At 46.2% G+C, this 20,491-nt stretch overlaps 1 protein-coding gene and 1 pseudogene across 1 annotated transcript; both read left to right on the top strand.

The window, feature by feature from the left end:
* Positions 1–20: 20 nt before the first annotated feature.
* On the top strand, positions 21–2,861 carry LOC149349046 (uncharacterized; annotated as a pseudogene).
* A 4,283-nt stretch (positions 2,862–7,144) lies between these two features.
* LOC149349047 (enoyl-CoA hydratase, mitochondrial-like) lies at positions 7,145–20,491 on the top strand. The gene is made up of 8 exons (XM_089541134.1): positions 7,145–7,381; positions 9,841–10,032; positions 11,021–11,148; positions 12,171–12,270; positions 13,698–13,802; positions 17,314–17,433; positions 18,801–18,868; positions 20,316–20,491. The coding sequence occupies exons 1-8, from the start codon at positions 7,291–7,293 to the stop codon at positions 20,379–20,381; spliced, it is 870 nt and encodes a 289-aa protein (XP_089397260.1). The 5' UTR covers positions 7,145–7,290; the 3' UTR covers positions 20,382–20,491.

A 20,491-nucleotide genomic window follows, 5' to 3' on the forward strand; every position in this document is an offset into this window, starting at 1 on the left:
TGGGCGGCGCATTGCGCCCGCCGACGCAGTAGTTCATCCTAGCGACAGGTGGCGCTCGTGTGGCTTGTTAGATGCCTGTTTTGCCTGTTTTCAGCAGCAGCACTGCGAGCAGCGGAAAACTCTCGGTCGTGTATTGTGCCAGCTTGTTCGAAGACTTGTTCCTGGATTTCTGTCGTTACTGTTCTGTTTAACGTTGAATTGTTGTCATGACATGATCGACGATGGATAGACCTTCGAAGCGCCAGACGCATTGCTTTGCACCGGGATGCGCGAGTGGGTACGTTTCCTCGAGGAAGAAAGACAAGAAAGCATCAGTTTTCAGTGCACCAAATGATGAAGAAAGGTTCAAGGCGTGGCAGCGAGCAATTCCACGAGCGGACAGACCTCTCGAGAAAACTTCAGTGCTGTGTGAGTTGCACTTTGAACCGAGATTTATCGTGCGGGACTATACGCATATCGTGAATGGTGTTGTTGTCAAGATTCCCCGCGGCCGACCGTGTCTCAGCGAAGATGCTGTACCTACAATCTTTCCCAACACGCCTCATTACTTATCAAAGAAGCTGCCGCAAAAGCGTCTGTCAAGGACGTCAAGAGGAGAGGTAGTGGGGAAAAAAAGGAAGGTAGACGACGGCGCGCAGCGTGACATGGCTTTGTCAAGTGACGAAGGCACCAGCGACGCAACAGCGGACGACGCAGTGGACTACGATAAATGCTCCCTGGACAAACTGGACTACCTACTTAGCGAGAAGCTACCCAGCAAGTACTGGTCCAAAAGTCATCTCGAAGGAGCCCCGAGGACTGTGGCATTTAGCGTTTTCGCGCAGGCTAGAGAAGGTGCGTGCTTCAAGAAGCTGGTGTTATGTTCTGCAGAGGACACTCATTACCACTGTTCAGTATTTGTGCAAGGTGTGTGCTTGAAAAAAGAGGACCTGCCAGACGCCGAGTCTGTAGAAAAGCTGCTTTACTCAGTAGATAACATGAACGCGTGCTGCGGTTTTGAGAAAAACCTTGTGGAGGAAAAATATCAAAGCTTGTCTCAAGCAAAGTACAGAATGCACGGGAATAATGTTCACAGCAAAACCTGCTCAGGCGCATCGCTGGATGAAAGGGCGTGCATTCAGTGCAGATACCTGAGGAAGCTGCTTTTGAATCAGGCATCGTATAAAAGAAGGAACACAAAAGTGACCCCTGCCTTCAGCGCTGCAAAAAAGCTGATGAGACGTGACCAGCAGTTACGGCGTGAAAGGGCAAAGGTGGGTAGCCTAGAGGGAGTCCTTGCAAGGATGAAAGACGAAAATGCTGCTATTTCCTCATCAAAAATCGAAGACAGGCTCACTGGACTGCCTGAAAAGCAGCAAGAACAGGTGCGAGCCTGCTTCAAAGCATCAAACAGGAAGGGGACCCAAGGCATGCGCTACAGCCAACAGTGGATACTTGAGTGTATTTTGATGCGGCTCAAAAGCCCGAAGCTCTATGAGCATATTCGGAGGCACAAAATAATGGTGCTTCCTAGCAAGAGCTGCTTGCTTAAATACATGAAGAACTATAAAAGCAGCTTTGGATTCAATGAAAATGTGCTTGCCGCAGTTTTGGAGAAAACCAAAACTATGGATGAATATGAGAGGCACGGAGGAATCCTTATAGATGAGATGAAGCTCTCTGAGAATCTGAAGGTCACCAGCAGTGGGTTAATTGAGGGCTTCGTTGATTTGGGGGCCTACACTTCTCCAGATCAAACCATGGAGAGATGTGATCATGGCTTAGTCGTACTTTTTCAGCCATTTTCCGGCCAGTTCCAACAAATACTGGGAGTATTTGGTTCTCGCAGCAACGTGAAGGCTGATATCCTTTCAAAGATTATTTTGGATGCAACATTAGCTGCTGAGAAAGCAGGCCTGTTTGTTAATTTTGTGACAACAGATGGTGCTTCGTGGAACCGAAGTATGTGGAGGCAGTTCGGCATCAAAGGAAGCCAGAAAAAGACTGTGTGCAAAGTCAAGCACCCAGTAGATGACAGTAGAAGCCTACATTTCCTGTCAGATTTCCCGCACTTGGTGAAATGTGTCAGAAACAGCGTTGTGAAGACCGGCCTTCAGATACCGGAAGGAAGAGTGAGGCCCGATGTGGTGAAAGAGGCGTGGAAGTGCGACAACAGAAATGTTGTGAGATTACAAGCAATGCCTCACGTGACAAAGGCGGTCATAGAACCCAATGGGTTCGAAAAAATGAAAGTAAATTATGCCTTCACTTTTTTCAGTGATGAGGTCCTAAGGGGGCTGTCGGCATACAAAAATGACATTGAAAGTATGTGTGGCAAAGGCTGCAGTGAACCAACAGTATCGTTTATATGTAGGATGTCGAAGCTCATCTCTGCAATGACATCAAGGTACAGCCGTGATGCTATGCGTCCAAAATCGCAAGCTCTTGGCGAGGTGGAGAATTTTCTTCGCTACCTAAATGCTTGGGAAGCAGAAGTAAAGCTAGGCTTTATCAGTCAAGGAACTGCAGAGGGGCTACGTGTCACATTAAGCAGTACAATATCAATCCTTGACTATATCACAGGAAAGTTGGGTTATAAATATTTGCTAACGGCACGTTTGAGCCAAGACCCACTAGAAAATATTTTTGGCATTTTAAGACAAATGTCCGGAAGTAACGACCACCCGACCCCCACCCAATTCCTGCTTTCAGCAAACTGTCTCTCTTTTTGCAGTTTAGCAAAAGCGCCAGGCAACGGAAATGTGTCACCAGCCGTAATCAAAAGCCTCTTAGGGAAATCCAAAAATTCAAAGGAAGCCCAGTCAAAGCTTGATCAGCTGATGGACATTGGATGCCTTAATGAGGTACATGAACTCCTTAATTCATGCGATATGATTTCTGACCACACTTCAACAGCTACTGCCAGGAGTGACTCAAGAATAACTTATTATGTCACCGGCTATGTTGCCCGCAAGATGCTTAGCAAGACAAAATGTGAAGAGTGCTCAAGAGCACTGCTGCTCCCTGCTGGGTGTGAGGCACCTAAAGAAGCCTGCCTCACGAAGGAAGTGGACAAGGGTGGATTACTTTACCCCTCTGAAGACCTCCAAGCCTTTGTTGCAAAGGTTGAAGACTCGTTCACTTATTGTTTCAGTCACAACAAGCTAAAAGCAAACAGCTACCTTGATCTGATCTCTTGCCTGACACGAAACAGCCTAAACTTTGTCGGCTGCCCTCAACACAGGGAAGCTGTCACAAACAGTCTGATTAAGTTTTATACACTAACAAGGCTGCACTTCCTTGTTAAAGCTCAAAACCGGGCAATGCAGGCAAGGAGACAGAGGATGCACTTCCTCAAGATGCGACGTGTTACCTGAGCTTATAATCTCATTTTATGAGTATCTGTTTCTTGTTTGCAAAATCTTCACGTGGTTTGCCGCATGTTTCCGAAACTAAAATAAACACGCTTTTCTGCCTAAATGCGATGTTTTCTCTTTTTTTTCGGAAACCTTTGAAGCCTCAAACATAACGTGCTAAATTGCGCTTGACTTTGATTAGAATCGACCATACTACTGGGAGCAAGCTGGTCATAACAGTAGGTGATAAAAAGCATTAATTAGCACATGTTCGACAGAACATTTCGGATCCACTCTGGCGCTTGTGATCTAAGGGCAGTGAGCCCCACTCGACAGCTAATTAGAAACGTCGGCGTCTTGCTGCTAATAACGATGTTGCGAATTCGATCCTCGCCGCGGCGGCTGCCTATGGGTAGAGACGAAATACAAACGCTCTCCTATGCTGTTATCAGCGGTCGTCTGCAACGGCGCACGTAGCCCGTACTAGCCACCGTGCAGTACGTCGTTTCACCTCAATTTACCGTGAATAGTTTTAAAGAGTCATCGTCAACCGCTCATTTTGGAGTGACTATATTTATATAACTTTTCTTTCTGCAAAACCCGCGGATGCATGCGCTCGGCAGCGAGCATTGCAGCCGCTCCCCGCGTCCCGCCGTGAGCGAAGCGATCTAAGTGACGACAGCAGCGCCGCCGCTGCTGGCATGATTGCCTGCTTCGCTCCGCGGCCGCCGATGCTCTCACCTCCCCCTCTAGCCACCATACCTCGGCGGAATGCTGGAAGAGAAAAGGGCATTGATCGCAGAAAGTCACGCAGTTAGTTTAATTCAGGCTCTTTCATATCAGCACCATATTCGAGTGATGTTAATTGATTAATCCGAATATGCAACTAATTGCCGGTATAAAAATTTGATCGGCTGAATTTGTCATTTGCAAATAGAATTGCCTTTAATTTTTTTTATGTGAGGAAAAACAAAATATGTGTGTGATGTAAGTTCAGATCCCTACAGGCATATTCACGGATACCCGTCGGACGTCCGTCCGCGGATATCCGCCAGCTATCCGATAACGAACGTCCTTCGGACATACTCCGAATCTCCGATGCGTATGTCCGGATATGGACGTCCGTAGGCATGCCCTACGGACATCTCCACCTGGCACTGGAGATTCGGATCTTAATCGTACGTACTACGGATATCCGTGGTTGACTGGGTTACAAGTAATCTGTAAAGTAACTGTAAAGTTGTTTTTATCTCTGATTCGGAAAGCGAGAAATAATGATTCATCTACAGTTCGGGACCAGTTTGCGCTGCTTCAAATCTTGTAAAATGAGCTCGTGCGAGACGCATAATATACCTGCAGCTAGCGTGGCGTGCGGGCTCACGTTTGGAAGGGCGTTCTTCGCTCTTTATATGCTCTCCCTCAAGGGCACTGCAAGACACTTGCAACATCAAAAAAGGCTACTGGCCATGAAATCTTAGAATTAGCGAGGCCTCAATGTATAGGCCTCACTGTCACTGTCTGGCCCTTCTTTATACGTTAAATTCTGGGTGCATGTTTCTAAACAAGAAGGAGGGGGGGGGGGGGGGGGGACTGCCAAGGCTTTCCTGCTTTCCCTATTAATTTCGACTTTGGTTTGGATCCCTCTGTTTGGCTTGAGTCCCATTTTTGCAAGGGTCACCTTGCCTGTCTCGGTCGTACCTAGTCACTCTAAGTGCCCCGCCAATTAAGCCTGCGTGTTGTGCACCCCGAGTTTAGGCAGTCGATCGTTTGAGGTTACCATGGGCAGTCCTAGCGCCTAACGCAACTCTGGATTAAGGAGTCTATAGTTTCTCTTTCTCTCCTGCCTTGATGTCGAGGTAGGACGTCGCGTATTACGTATGCCTGGATAAGTTTTAGTAAATTTCTTTCCTTGAGGCCTCTTACTTTTTGGTCACGATCCTCCGCAAGAGAGGGTTTGCATTTCGTATACCTCTCTAATCTCTTCAGGACTTCTTTGTTATGCCCGTGCGATTGGATGACCACCCCCAGGATCCTGATATCCTTCTGCTTTTCGCAGCGGTTTGCCCTCTGCCTGAATATGAAAGTCACCGCTGTTTTTGCAGCGGAGGTATTTTGGGTTGTATACGAACAACTCCGATTTTTGCAGTGAGCACGAAAGTCCCCTTTCGGCCGCGTATTCGGAAATGACGTCGCTTGCTGCCTGCAGGTACTCGCATCACTCCTCTGGTTTACTCTAAAGGTCGTCGTCCGCATAAATGCTGGAATTTATCCCCTCGATTTGGCTGAGTTTTCCAGGGAGGCGTCGCCACATTGAATAGGAAAAGCGTAGCACTGAGCGCCCTGCGGTGTGCCTTTGCTTCTTATAACTCTATCAGGGGGGGGGGGGGGGGGGGGGAGGGGGGGGGCGTTTTAAAGTTGGAAATCTCATGCTGGCTTTTCTGCCTGATAAGAAGTCTTTTAATGTACGTTCACTCTCCGACTCTGACCTGCGAGCCCTTCGAGGATCCTTGTGTCTGACATTGTCGATGGTCTTGGTGAGGTCTAGGCCCAGGATCACAAATTTGGCGACTTTCGATCGCGAATCTATAATATCATGTTTTAGTCGGAGCATCACGCGTCCTGCGTGTGTGGTCGGAAATCGACCACCTCGTGCGGCCACAGGTCGTTTTGCTCCATGAAGCACGTTAATCTCGTCTCAATTACGTGCTCCATCAGCTTCCCTACGCGTGAGGTTAGGGAAATTGGTCTCAAGTCTCCCAACTGCGGGGATGTTTGACGTTTTTCATTTATCTGACAACTGGCCCGTTTCCCAAACTTTTCCAGTGAATTTCGTTGCGAGGCTAATGGATTCATCGTCCAGTTTCCTTAGTATTTTATTGGAGATAAAATCAGGGCCTGGGGCTGATTTCGTGTTCAGTCTTACAATTTCTGTCCTCACCTCGGCCTCCGTGATAGGGGCGTCACGCGGCTCGTTGGGCGCGCCCCACCGGAGCTCGGGAGGGGGGAGAGTTGGGTATCCTCAACGTATGTCTTTACTAACTTATTCATAAACTCTGCGTCGTCTCCTTCGAACGCGTGTCTGATTTTGCCAATATTAACCTTATTCCCGATTGAGTTTTCGAATTTGTCGGGTCCAGCAGATACCAGAGCATGCTCAATGTCTTGGAGAGATTCATGCCTCTCTCCATTTCGTCGCATCTCGTGCGAGCGACGGAGGAGGGTGCGAGCATAAAAAAGTTGCCGTGAAGGGCTCGCCAACACAGTGCAGTGATTGAGCGAGTTGATGTGCTAGCTCTCCTCGGAACCCAGCAAACCAAAAACCTCTCAGAGACGTCTAGCTAGACGTCTCTGAGAGGTTTTTGGTTTGCTGGGAACGTCCTTCAGAGCCCCTTTAAATTTCTGCGCTCAGGAGCATGCGCTTATCTTAAGATTATGCTGTGCTGTGCAGTGGCTGATGTCGCAGCACACATAAATCGTGAAAAAACGATGCCGATTACTTCAATGAAACCACTGAGTTTCTAATAGCTAGAAATCCTATGCATGCAACAGGTAAGAGTGGGAGAAAATGAGAACCGAAAGTAGCTGGCAGATAATTTTCCCAAGATGCTTTGCGCTGACTTTTCCAAGTTTTTTTTTTATGAAACCACAAAACATAAGCGTTTGACTTTAATTCACCAATAAATTTATTCATGTTTTTACATTTAGCATTATTAACTTGATAAGTGGTCATGGAGATAAACGGTTTTACTACTTACTCCTATCTAGCTTCCGTTTTCGTCTTTCCACTTCCGCCTTTCGCATCATCATCTTCGGCTTCTGTGGGAAGGTACCGAGTTAACGCCGGTTGTGTTTCCAGCAGCCCTGTTGTAGTAGTGGTTTTTAATAGCCAGAGCAGTCACAGATACGTAATTCCGCACTTTTATTTTCACTTGCCACCTTCCCATTCTTGTCAACAATGAGCAGCCTTGGTTTGTTCAGGCCCCTTCTTCTTAGCGCGAAACAGCTGAGGCACCCGGCTCTCGCGAGGCGCGGATTTGCGGCTGCGGGTGAGTGGTGTCGTTGCGATTATCATTGGCTGCTTCAAATTTATGTTGGTTGCGTCTTCACTAATGCCTGTGCCACGTTTCTGGTTCACGAGACAAACCGTAAAACTTATAGCCCTCTGCAATCGAGTCTTGTTTCCGATTCCACTTTTTTTTTGTTTGGACACTTTTTTTTTTGAGCAAAGTATCCTAAAGACGCTTCAAATGCCACGTTTTTTTTATTCAACACGGCAAGATTTCTACCTCTGGGCGAAAAGCTACCTAGTCTCGCTGTCCGTGCGTTTCAGCTATCTGTGCTTTCCTACTAATGACACTTTTCCCGAGCATGCGCTCACTGGTGAACTGGAAGCCTGGTATGAGCGCATTCGAGGGTTTTCTTTTCGTTTTTTTTTTTATTCTTGGTGTACGACACCTGAGAAAAGCAGAAGGACTTCGGCCCACTGCAAATCAGCGATCACGTCGCAAAGCGAAGCGATGCTATTAAGCAACGTGGACTATGCTCACGTGTTTCTTGACCTTGAGCGATAGAAATGCGAAGTAACAGAGTAACCGCTGCCAACTCAGGCAGATTAACGTCGGCTTCCATGACCGTGTAATGTTTGTTGTTTGCACTGGACACTGAGGTGTTGTAAACGAAGGCGTTGTGTTCTCTGCGTCCTCCTGTGCGAACTTCCTGGTTGGTCAATTCATTATGCACAATACGCCGTGCCTTCTCTCATCGGTCTCCTAGCAACAGTTGCGACATCTCGCGGAAGTGTCGTGATAAGATGGTGCGATCGCCCACGTGGCTGTCTTTATCACTAAAAAAAAAAAAAAATACCTGTACACTGTCCAACCTCTAAACCTTTGATAAATAACAGACAACATAGCACAATAGCTTACCTATCTACAAACCTCTTGATGAGTTGAATTCTTTCTTTGTGATAGAACTTCTGTACTACTTTTTTTACCTTTAAGTTCACATACATACACAAAAAATATTTAATACCAGCCCATGTTTTTATTTCCTAGGAATAGCTGAGAGCTATAGGGATATGTGCCCCTGCCTTAGGTTGTAAAAGCACCTCTGGGAAATCAAGTGAAGCCAAACGGTGAAAGGAATTTGCAAGGGGAGTTGTGTAAGTTAGAATGTATATAAAAGCACACAGCATTAATGCATAGAACATGTGCAGAAAAGTCATAAAAGGTTACTGGAAAACAGTGTTACCTAAAGTTTGTTTAAAATACTCATTGTTCCGGGTAGTAGCTGTACACTCAGAAAGTCAATTGCAGTCTTGATCTTGAATGTTCCCAGGAAGTGTGACTGTAAGATGTTGGTTTTGCATGGTTGGATTGAAATTGTGTGTAATTGTGTGTTGCGTATTGAGCTAGGAACAAAAACTCTGTGCTGAAAGGTGACATAAAGCTTTGTGTGAAAAGTCCTGAGGCAATAAATCTCGTTTTTAAAAAAAAAGTGCTAGAAATGTTAAGATTAAATTTTGTTGCGCTTATCTTGCTATACTGTTGATGCTAGAGAGTACCGTATTTTCCGGTATATAAGACGCGGCTTTTTTTCAAAAATCTTGCTGGTGCGTCCTATACAAGGGTGCGTCTTATATGCAATTTTTTCTGGTTTTTTTTTGCGAGTTCAGAAATTACTCAGGTCCATGTTCAAGCTTTTTTCACCGAAAAAACATCACTACCAATAACGCGGTTTTAACACGGTTAATACTTCAATACGGGGACCACCGAGAGCAACTTTATTATTAAACGGTGGGGATGACGACTTCCGGAATCATAAACCCGCTACCGTTTCGCAGGCCCTAAGCAAAAGTAATGTGAAATGCCAAAAGATGGTGACAATCGCATTTCTCGCCATTGTCAAGACAAGCCGGCGTTTCTTTCAGTCACCCTTTGCAACTTTGTTTGCTCCGTGTATGTAGTGCGAAGAAAATGTTTCAGTTGGGTCGCCTCCAGAAATGGGCGTGCTTTTTGATAGCACATCTTAAGATCAAGACTTCGAAGGTTTTAAGTTAATATAAAATGTTCTTATGGACATAAGGAGAGTTCCTTCGTTCTTTTTTTCTTTTTTTGCTAAAACGTGGGTGGGTATGGCGTGAGTGTTGCCTTTTTCGATCACTTAGCGGTGCTTAAGAACTTCTCACAGGTAAGGTGCATTTTGCAATGGTCGCACAGGCATGTTTAATTAAGCCTCACTAGCCTAACTGGGTAAATTGGGATGCGTCTTATACACGGGTGCGTCTTGTATAATAACTTTTTGAATGACAGCCTGCATATATGGGGGGTGCGTCTTATACAAGGGTGCGTCTTATACACCGGAAAATACGGTATATAAAGAGTGGCAAGGTTTTGGAGTGTTTCTAAGGACAGTCTGTTCTTCTTGTATAACCACAGTTGTATCCCGAGAGACTTTATGCACAACTGGAAATGAAATGTGGCTGCTGTCTTCTCTGCTTCCTCAGCTTACGAGAACATCCTTGTAGAGAAGAAAGGCGCCCAGCAAAATGTAGCCCTGGTGACGCTGAACCGCCCCAAGGCCCTGAATGCTCTGTCGAGTGCCCTCATGACTGAGGTGGGGGAAGCAATAGATGCCCTCAACAAGGACGAGTCGGTGGGCTGCATTGTCCTCACAGGCAGCGAGAAGGCCTTTGCCGGTAAGGCCTTTGCCGGACAGGACAAGCGCTTGTGCTGTCCTTGCCTCGTCCTCTTCAGTTACCGCGCTACTTTTTCCGTGTACTGATTAGCACCACCTCGGATCGTAATACATGGTATGTTGTGATGCTCTCTTGATTGCACTGTGGTTATGTCTCACAGGGTTTAATATTTACTGCGACTTGTTTGCTGAACAAATATTATTTCTGCAGTGTTGCTTGTGTTGCGTAAAAAGGCATGAATGCTTGGGAAACTGAAGGAAACATCGTTTCTTTTGAACAGTCCCGTTAACTCTGCAGCCTTTCTGTGCCTATGAAGAATACAGTAGAACCCTGCTGTAGTAGAGTTGGATCTAGCAACATGAACCTGTGGTCCCATTTATGGTAAAGACGTATTTAGTAAAGAAACTATTTCAGTAATGAGCATTTGGCCATGGCTAATGTACTTCTTGCGAAATGGTGATATTGCGGCACACATGCAGTATAAGACGTCTCAGAGCCAGAGACATGTAAAAGCTTAATTGCGAGGCCAACATTCAAAGGCAAATGGATCCCAAAGACGATAAAATGGCACTCTTCGTGATGGCTTCACCACCACACTTGTAAGGCGCAAGGAGAAGCCAACTTTTGGAAGACCTCGGGGCCATGCGGCAAAGCGCACAGTGGCGCGCAGGGAAAAAAATAAATGTAGTCAAGCTGGCTATGAACGTAGAAAGAAGACTGCGCAGGCTGCCGAGAGAGAAAAGGTAGTAAAAGTTCAGTGAGGAATAGAGAAGGGAAGAAAAGGGGGAGCGTTTGCAGCACCGTGCAGTGCAAAGCGCAAGATGGTTTTGCTGTGCTTCATTTTGTCGCATGCCATTTAACAGTCCTTGACGTGCCCTAGCATCTGAGAGGCACTCATAACCGTGCGTTAGGGTGATACTAGTATTTATGGTGGTTGTTCGTACATCATGACTGATGGTTTTTCCGGTCTCTCTCCATGATGTGATAGCTGGCGCTGACATCAAAGAGATGCAGAACATGACCTTTGCCAAGTGCTTCACGGGCAACTTCCTCAGCCACTGGGACAAGGTGGCGCACTCCATCAAGCCGGTGATTGCGGCCGTCAACGGCTATGCGGTGAGTGCAGTCGCACTGTGTAGGGTGGCCAGTTTTCTTCACTCCTGCATACAGTCAGGGCTGTGGGTGGCTGCCAGCACTAGCAGAAGCAGGCAGTGATGAAGAGAGCGGAAACCAAATAAAAGTAACATATTTTCTGCTCTATAAGTTGCACCTATGTGTAAGTCACACACCCCCGCAAATGGCCTTTCTTCCGGAAAAAAATTGCAGATAAGTCATATCAGCCAGTGTATAAGGCTTTATGTATCAGCAGCGCGAACACAAAACAGGAAGAAGAAGAAGATAGTAGAGAGCGCTGTACTATCTTCTCCTTCTTCTTCCTGTGTTGTGTTCGCGCTGCTGATACATATGGATCGCAACCAACTAGCCCGGCAGACGGTGTTATTTCAATTTCAATTTCAATTTCATTTATTTTCCAGAAAATTCTGGCGGCTGCCTGGACTAAAAGCTGTAGGTATACAGCTTGACGAGGCCCAGGCAGCCGTTACAAGGCATAGGAGCAGACTTTGTTGGGAGCATTGACATACACACAAAAAAAATAAAAACGAACACATAGTCAGGTTACAGTTTTCACAAAAACAGGGCATCCAGAAAGCACAAAATCATCAATAAATTACAATAGGGAAATACAGAAAACATCATTCAAGTGTAAGACTTGAACCGTGAACTACACAGTGAACTGTGAACTAAAGAGGAGAAGATGCACGTCCCTTGAGAAGGACTGCAACAGTGTTGTAATTTTTTAGCCTTCTTGTGCTTGGCTTTACTTCTGATTTGGCTGAAGCCAACTGGATCCAGGTGTTTATGAGGGTTCTGTGGAGTACACTACAGGATGGGGTGGCTATAGCACAGTCTGTTCTTCCTTGAAGAAAACAGCGCAGCAACAGAACAAGAGAGAAGTCTGGACTGAGAGACAACGGGATGGGTCCCGTCTTCTCTCTTGTCCCTGCTGCTGCGCGGTTTTCTTCAAGTATGTACCAACTCGCTCGCTCAACTTGCTGTTTTACTGTTCTTCCTTTCAGCTGGGCGGAGGCTGTGAGCTGGCCATGATGTGCGACATCATCTATGCGGGCGAGAATGCCAAGTTCGGACAGCCCGAAATCATCCTGGGAACCCTGCCGGGTGAGCACACCCTCCAAAGTTGCTGGAAGAGCACAAGTGCCGGGTGGCAGCAGTCTCTGAGAAATGCAGGAATGAGCTTTCGTCTTCAGTGTCGCAAATTCTTTTCAGAAATGGGCAAGAAACATTAGGGCTTAGCTTAACAGTGGCCCTCGAGGCCATCGGACGCTAAGGACAGCTGCAGCGAATTATTGTTCTCTGTAAAAATTGACTCTGTAGCTCTTTCTGGCTACGTTGACGTTTGTGTGGCAGCAAAAGACATTTAGCGGCGAGAAAATTTCGAAATATTCCTGCCAGTCGATTCAAACTCGTGACATCCTTACTAAAAACGACGGGTTGCCCCCGTTTTGAAGTAAACGGCAATGTACCGTAGCCTCCGTGATCTGGGCCCAAAAATCAGTGTCGACTCACTCATTTTACTTGTAAAAGCGGCCGGTAATGGTGACACATGTATTTAGTTTCTTTTTTTATTCTTTTCTAGCTTATAAAAGCTCAATTTTCTATGAGAGTGATTTCTTTGTAATTAAAATATGCTACCCTGATGATACAGGCCAACTCCTATGTGTCCTCAGTATCACTTTAAAGCGAGTGTGGTTACATATGTATCAGCAGCGCGAACACCACACAGGAAGAAGAAGGAGAAGAAGGTAAAGAGCGCTGAATAACACCATCTGTCGGGCTAGATCTGTCAGCGCTCTTTACCTTCTTCTCCTTCTTCTTCCTGTGTGGTGTTCACGCTGCTGATACATATGGATCGCAACCAACTAGCCCGACAGATGGTGTTATTCAAGTGTGGTTACAAAGGTAAAACATTTGAAGGGACCGTGGGGGCAAACAGAAGTTGGCCTGTATTGATTGATTATCATGTTCCAACACAGATAGGGTACTTTCACTGAAAATGCAGCTCTTATTATAAGCAAGAAAAAGGCCAGATATCGAACTGCAGGAGCAGCTGCCGCAAGCCATTTCCTAAAATGTGCTGAAACCCATAAAGCACTCTAGGCTGAAGAATCCAAAAAGTTCTGCAGAACCCAGTTTGAGAGCCACTGTGCTATTGGGATTTGTATGAAAGAATGTTCCTTAATGTGGGCAATAGCTTGCGCACAACTGAATGCTAGGAGAGCATGTGCTTGTCTTTGCGGTGGTTTCACACCTGGCTATCGCTCGCTGTGCTGCTGTTGTTAGTTAGCAAGTAACCATCGTTTCCTTCGTGAGTGTAGCCGAAAGTAGCACAGGAGTTGGGCTTGCTTGAACTTGGAGCATAGCGAAATTTGCTTATATCCAAGTATACGTGGGAAAATGTGTTTGCGTCAGTGAATGAGAAAGCGTTTTGAGGCCTCGTATCGCTTGGAGGTGCTTGCTGATTGCATCTCGTGGACTTAAGTTTGTTACTTGGCAGACAGGGGCTATGAATTCTTTCCCTATTTCAGGTGCGGGCGGAACCCAGCGCCTGACCAAGGCCATTGGAAAGTCGCGGGCCATGGAGATGGTGCTTACTGGGAACCAGATTACGGCGGCCGAGGCTGAGAAATATGGTACGTGCCTGGGAACCTGCTGTGTGTCTTAAAGGTGCACTGAAGAGGAATCTGAACTCGTCTTTTTGCCGCGGGAACTCAATCTACACGTTCCGAGCATTCTTAGAAACTTCGATTTATTGCCCTGTGTGGCTGATTTTCCTAATTAAATCGAATTAACGTCCGGCTCCCGCCTTTTTTTTTTAATTCTCCCTCGTACGGTGGGCGGAGTCGACCAACGCGTGGAGTGCCTTGCAGCCAGCTCCGTGGAGGCTTTGCTTTTGCTTTATTTTGTTTTTTACGTTTCCGTGAATAAATAGTTTCATTCGCGGATAATATAGCCGCAAAATAAGCCCGCAGAAATAAAAATACGCGTGGACTATTTGCTTCTACGGACTACTACGTATTACTCCACCGATGGCAGAGCGGCCAGCCGCCGCGGGACTGGCTGAAAGGCGCTCCATGCGTTGGTCGACTCCGCCCACCGCACGAGGCAGAATTAAAAAAAGGCGGGAGCCGGGTGTTAATTCGATTTAATCAGGGAAATCGGCCACACAGGGCAATAGGTCGCAGTTTCTAAGAATGCTAGGAACGTGCAGATCGAGTTCCCGCGGCAAAAAGACGAGTTCAGATTCCTCTTCAGTGCACCTTTAAGGGGGTATGTGGCACTGAATGTTTGGGCGATGATGTGCGAGACATTATTGTGCATGGGTCACCATGTGAAATTTACTTGTAAGTAATCTGTATACTTTAATTTCTTTTGTCATGCTTTTTTGGTTTGTTTCAGTAGCTGACTAGTGGTTTTTTCATCAAATTGGACTTCAGGGCGTGCGGTTCGTAGCAGAACTGCTCTATGATTGCCGAATCAGTTTGTAACTCCAGCCTGCCTCAAGAGCTAAATGACAATGACTGAAAAAATGGCTGTTATATGGCTCTTTTCATATGCCTTGCATGACATCACCTTGACTGGGATGTTATAACCAACGTTTGGCTGCTGAAACTGAGACAACACAAAGAGCTTTAATTATGAAATATTTACCAGGAATAGACAAATTGCATATAGTGATCCGTGCATACTCTTGTCTTGCAAGTCATTCTAACCAAAGAACAGGCAACCAAAATTTGTAGTCACTGTGCATCTGATCCTGTTGTCTATTATTATTATTATTATTATTATTATTATTATTATTATTATTATTATTATGTATTGTTATTATATTATTATTTTTTTGTGGTATATAGTAGAATTTCAATTACAGTAGAACCCCGCTGTTACGTTCCTCACTGCTGCGTTTTCCCGGCTGTTACGTCGTTTTCGTCGGGTCCCGGCATAGCTTCCATAGGATCCAATGTATCGGGAACCCCGCTGTTACGTCGTAGCCGAGGAAACGATCCCGCATGATACGTCACAACCGGGCTGCCCGAACCCAACCGGGCAATGCGCGCCAACCGGCATTTTGATTTTTGACGAGTCTTGGCCAGGCTTGGCTACGGAACTGGCTGCAAGAAGCCGCACGCGAGTTGGAGAGGCCGCCACTAGATGGCTATCTGCCTCGCGAACGCCTAGAGTTACTGTATAAGCTACCAAAGGTAGCATATACAGTAACTCTACGAATGCCGAATGCCGCGATCTCTATCTTGGGAGGTGGTGACGAGGAGGCGCGCGGCTGCGGTCGCTTATCTTTTTTTTTTCTCAGCCAGCGTCAGTTGCTGCGACGCGCGTCTTTTCTTTTCTTCCACTCTTTCGTTTTATCTTTTAACTCTCCTCTATCTGCAAGTGACAGCGGTGGTGGCTCGGCTGGAGCCAGTTGGCAGGCCCGTGCAATTTCCTTTTCATCCTTCTCTCAGTCGCAACAACATCTTTGTCGTGCTTTGATGGCGTGATAGCGTTGCGTAAGCGGAAGGCGCTTCCCCTTGAGGAAAGCTGGACGTACTAAACGCAGTCGACAGGCAGTCAGGGCGGCCTACGCGGAGCAGCGCGGCGAGCAGCCTACGAACATTTCAGTGCTTGACGCTGTGCACAACGTCGCTTCAGTGTGGACTGCAGTGAGCGCATGAACTGCACAGCACTACTGCGTGCGGTGTGGCCGCACCGCAAAGCGACGCTGACAGCAATACGGCCTTTGCTATTGAGAAACGCGTTGTTTTTTCCAGCGAGCGAAAGAAACTGCAATCCACCATTCTCGATTTTTTAAAGTCCTAGGGTCAATTTGCGGAAATAAATTGTTTCAAGTCAAAGCTGCACTGTTTTCATTAATTTTCGGTGCTTTCCTCACTGTTGCGTTTTCCCGGCTGTTACTTTTTTTTTCCCGGTCCGGTGAAAAACGTATGAACGGGGTTCTACTGTATACGGCTGTCTGGGGACTGAATGTGACTGTCATATTGTCTAGCAGTCATATAATCTGAAATCTCACACAACGGCAGCATTCATTTAATAGACGCACCCGCCAATCTGGCTGACAGTGACTTATAGGTATTTATTTACCCCACGCACTTAAAGCACCCCTATTTTATTTCCGAGTGAATTACTACTGGGATTGCACAGCCAGGAGGCATTTTGGCGTTGACGACGCGGCTTAGTCAATGTACGCTTGCGCTCCCTGCCTGCACTGCACGCTTGGTACACGTTGCGTGCACCTCAAAATTGATTGCGACAACACACTAGAAATACAGTTGCTTGGACTGTGTGAAGATATTTTGTGACTAACTCGGCGAGCATGCCAATGACATGTCTGTTTAGACATCTAGAACTGCCCCCACTCCTCAATTTAGGCACTAGTTCCTGTATTAGGCATTCGTATGTATCATAAAGAAAAAAACGTTTGCCTGCGGCATGAATGTGGTACTAGAGGGCACCAATGCCGGTGACATGCTTCCTGCAGCGACGTGCGGTCCACCAGGCAAAAGTGCGTTGCTTGCTCGGTGTCGCTAAGCCTAACGTGCTCTGCACTGACGTCTAAGCAGCGGGAGGTGCTACTGAACTAGCCACCACTGATCATAGAAAGGTCTAATCTTGTTACCAGTTGCTATCAGCATAATAACTTCATGTTGGTATGAACATACAATTGGTCTTTGTTATGCTTGAGCCAGCGAAGCAAACAGAAAAGCTTGCCAGGCAAGAGCTGTGTTGCACCGGCGGCCTCGATTCGCATGTGTCGAGTCCGAGCCTCTTGAGCCATTGGCAGAACTGTCATCTTAAGGAATCGTGCTTCAGATTGCATCATTACTTGCTGTGGAATAATCTGGGGGGATGTGACTCCTAGCACTGAAGTGCTCGAGCAGCATTTTTCACTCTGGACTGTTCCCGCCGATCATCACCCTGAAATGGGGGTGTAAAATTTTGTGTCATGTCATTGAGGCTTTTGATGCATTATTTTTGTGGCGGCTTTGCTAATTCATCGTAAGATGCGGTCGTCACACGATCAGGGGACATGTAATCGAGGTTCCACTGTACCCTTGTATCACCTGAGAATGTGGGATGTGTAATGTAGATGTGTGTACTGTACGTACCGCTGTTCCTCGTCCTGCGCAGGCCTGGTGAGCCGTGTGTTCCCCCCGGGCCAGCTGGTGGAGGAGGCCATCAAGCTGGCCGAGAAGATTGCCAGCTACTCGCAGGTGTCCGTGGCCCTCTGCAAGGAGAGCGTCAACCACGGTGAGGGGGGCCATCACAGCCACTCGGAATGTGGCCGACAGTTGCCACCGTGAAAATAAGACAAAGAAGCGCAAAAGTGCACCAGAATACATGCGTTGCTGTCACGCGGCAACTTGACCACTCTGCCAGTTGTGTTTGTTTCCTTGAGCATGCAGATTGTGCTCATTTTTTGATGATACGAATATTTTCCACAACCCCCCGAGGAGCTGCTGTGTAGTGTCTGATGTTTCTTTCATACTACTCGGTGTTTATTTCATTTATTTGTGCATATGCAATGATACAGTGCCCACACTGGGGCATTGTTTATTACATCAACTAAGCAGAAACATAGACCACAGAATACAGTAGAATCTCAGTGATACCATTCTCGGGGGGTCGCGGAAAATATTCGTATCATCAAAAAACGACCACAGTCTGCATGCTCGTGCAGGAGAGGGGCCTTTACAGAAACGTGTTCACAGCTGATGTAATTTATTTGTGGCGCTCGCGGTGCGTACTCTGAGACTGGTAGGGGCAGTGCTTAGTGCTTGCAGGTGTGGTCGTGGCTCCTGCATTTGTATCGAACTTATTGGTGTGGCAGAATGTTTGGAACAGCCGGATTTCTGCATGTTGCACAATAAAAAGTAAAAAAAATTAGCACAAGCGACCGACAGCTGGAGCAATGGAAAAAAAAGAGAGAATTTTTGTAGGCGATGACTGTCTGGCCTGCAAAGAAGATTCAAGTCTGAAGATTGAAGTTTGAAGATTGAAGTCTGAAGATTGAAGTCTGAAGATTGAAGTCTGAAGATTGAAGTCTGAAGATTGAAGTCTGAAGACTGAAATCTGAAGACTGAAGTGTGAAGGCTGAAGTGTGAAGGCTGAAGTCTGAAGACTGAAGTGTGAAGACTGTCTGTACTACCCCTTAGACAGAGGAAAGGGCAAGGCCTGGCACTCTTGTTGTTGGCGGTTTCGTGGACTCCAGTGCCGTGTGTTGCCATTTCACCACCCCTGGGATCAGTCGCTTGTTACAGTCCTTTTTACTCTGCACTGCAACAGTGTTCCATGCTGCCTCCAAAAATCCCTATTTCAGGTCATTTTTCCCGGCTCTAACTTGAAAACTTGGGCAATTGGGAGAAATTTCAGTTCCATAAAGTTCCTCGAAACTCCGTAAAAATCTCTCATCACTAAATTTTACTCCTAAAATTCTTTGAAAAAGGGGAAATTCCCCAAATGGGACATCACTTTACGACTCTTATTTATTCATGTCATACCGAATTTTGTACTATCCACGGTTGTATCATGCAGATTCTACTTTAGTGTCGAATAGCATTGATAGCCTGTCTCGTTGGTGTCAGCAATAAAAATGCTACTTTTTGTGTTCCTTGCAGCCTTCGAGACAACACTACAGGAAGGTTTGCGAGTTGAAAAGCGCCTATTCCATGCCTCTTTTGCCCTGGTGAGTGATCGGCTGATCGGCACTTCTTTTTCTGATTGTCACTCGCTTTTAGAGCCAGGCACACTTCTTAGCTGAGGGTGTAAAGATATTTGAGTTTGGGGGTTCCATTGAAATTAGAATGAACAGAGTAATTAAGTAATTTTATCTTACCTCCAGATGCTTAGGGTTTTGAACCCATGAATAATTTGAACTGTGAATGATTAGGCATACTAGCAGGGCCTCTAGTGTTCAGTTTGTGTCTGTCCAAATCGCAGAGCCCGGTGTGCTATTCTGGTGTTGTGTGCCACCTAGTGAAATACTTGTTCTTCCTTGCATCTCTTTTTTTTCCAACTGTGGAAGTTTTTTGTGCTCTCCACACTGCTCATGGTATGGTATGGCACCCGTAGCCGAGTCTACCAAGACTGTCAGCACAGCACATTGTGGTCGAGATCCGACTCTCAATTATTCATACTCAAAGAAAGCCATTAATTTTTTAAAACCTGTGTTGGGTTCGAATCTAGAGGAGCCTTTTCGACACACTTGGTGTTGATGGTACCAGAGCTTCAGTTCGAAGGAACCATATAATCCAATTAAGTGATTTCTAAATTTCTTCGTCATGTAGAATAATCACAGTCCACCCTAGAATAATAGTGAACAGGTAAAAAAATCTTAAAATAGTTTGATGTCGCCAAAATTCGTAATGTAAAATTTAATCAGAAATGCAAGCAAGAGCAGCGCAGCTTGATCAGTGAAGGGATGGCAACTCTGGCGATCCTTTCTAGAGAAACGAGAAGACTTCTTGGAAGTTTTAGCGCAGTTTCCGGAAGCTGGAAAAAACCAAGTGCCAGTTAGGTTGTCTTCACCACACAGCACTGCCAGCACACATTGGCGGCAAGTAAAGCTCCAACTAAGCTAAGCTGTCATTGTTTTCACCATTTTCATGGCAGCTGACATGAACATAGTACGATTAATGTAAGGCTACAACTTTTCATGCTGATGCTTCCGGGTTGCTGTGGACGAATGTACGAGGCCTAAATGTGTGCTGACTGCCTGGCCAGCAACCCTTTACACTGCTGTGCCTTTCGGGGCGCTGCTGGCAAGTGCAAGATAACAGCGCGAACCTTGGAGCAAATACTTGCCGCTCCACCGTCGGTCATGAACGTAGTGTGGCAAAGCCTGCTGCCTGCCGTCCTAGCGGGCATTGCTTGGGAGTTTGGTTTATCCGTTTTATGGCCAACCGCGTTCTTTATGTCAAGTAAAAATTTCATGTGTTTGTAAATAATTTTTTAGCTAGAGTTTGATATGCCCATTATTTGTAATATCAGTGTTCATTATTTCGAGGTTTGACTTCTATGCTGAGAGATTCTGATACGAGAAAAATAACTCTTGACAAGGTAGTTTAGTTTTTCGTGCAGTGAAGTGCCTGTGTTCCAGTTAAGTAACTGTAGTTCCTATATTGTCCCAACAGGAAGACCGAAAGGAGGGCATGACTGCTTTTGTTGAGAAGCGCCCACCAAAGTACACCAACAACTAGACGTCGGTCACATATGGTGAATAAGTATGGAACAACTGCCCCGCATTATCTCTCTAGATGCCATATCTCGCATTTCAACGGTCCAATAAATGTGAATATTTTTGCGTTTA

The sequence above is a fragment of the Amblyomma mixtum genome, chromosome 4 (genome assembly GCF_055824585.1).
Source record: "Amblyomma mixtum isolate Tamu chromosome 4, ASM5582458v1, whole genome shotgun sequence".
Lineage (NCBI taxonomy): Eukaryota > Metazoa > Arthropoda > Arachnida > Ixodida > Ixodidae > Amblyomma > Amblyomma mixtum.

Bases quoted from the DNA above. Each gene is read 5' to 3' on its own strand.
- LOC149349047 (XM_089541134.1), top strand. From the start codon at position 7,291: ATGAGCAGCCTTGGTTTGTTCAGGCCCCTTCTTCTTAGCGCGAAACAG. The intron at 7,382-9,840 runs GTGAGTGGTGTC...CTGCTTCCTCAG, and splicing joins GCGCGGATTTGCGGCTGCGG to CTTACGAGAACATCCTTGTA. The intron at 17,434-18,800 runs GTGAGGGGGGCC...TGTTCCTTGCAG, and splicing joins CAAGGAGAGCGTCAACCACG to CCTTCGAGACAACACTACAG.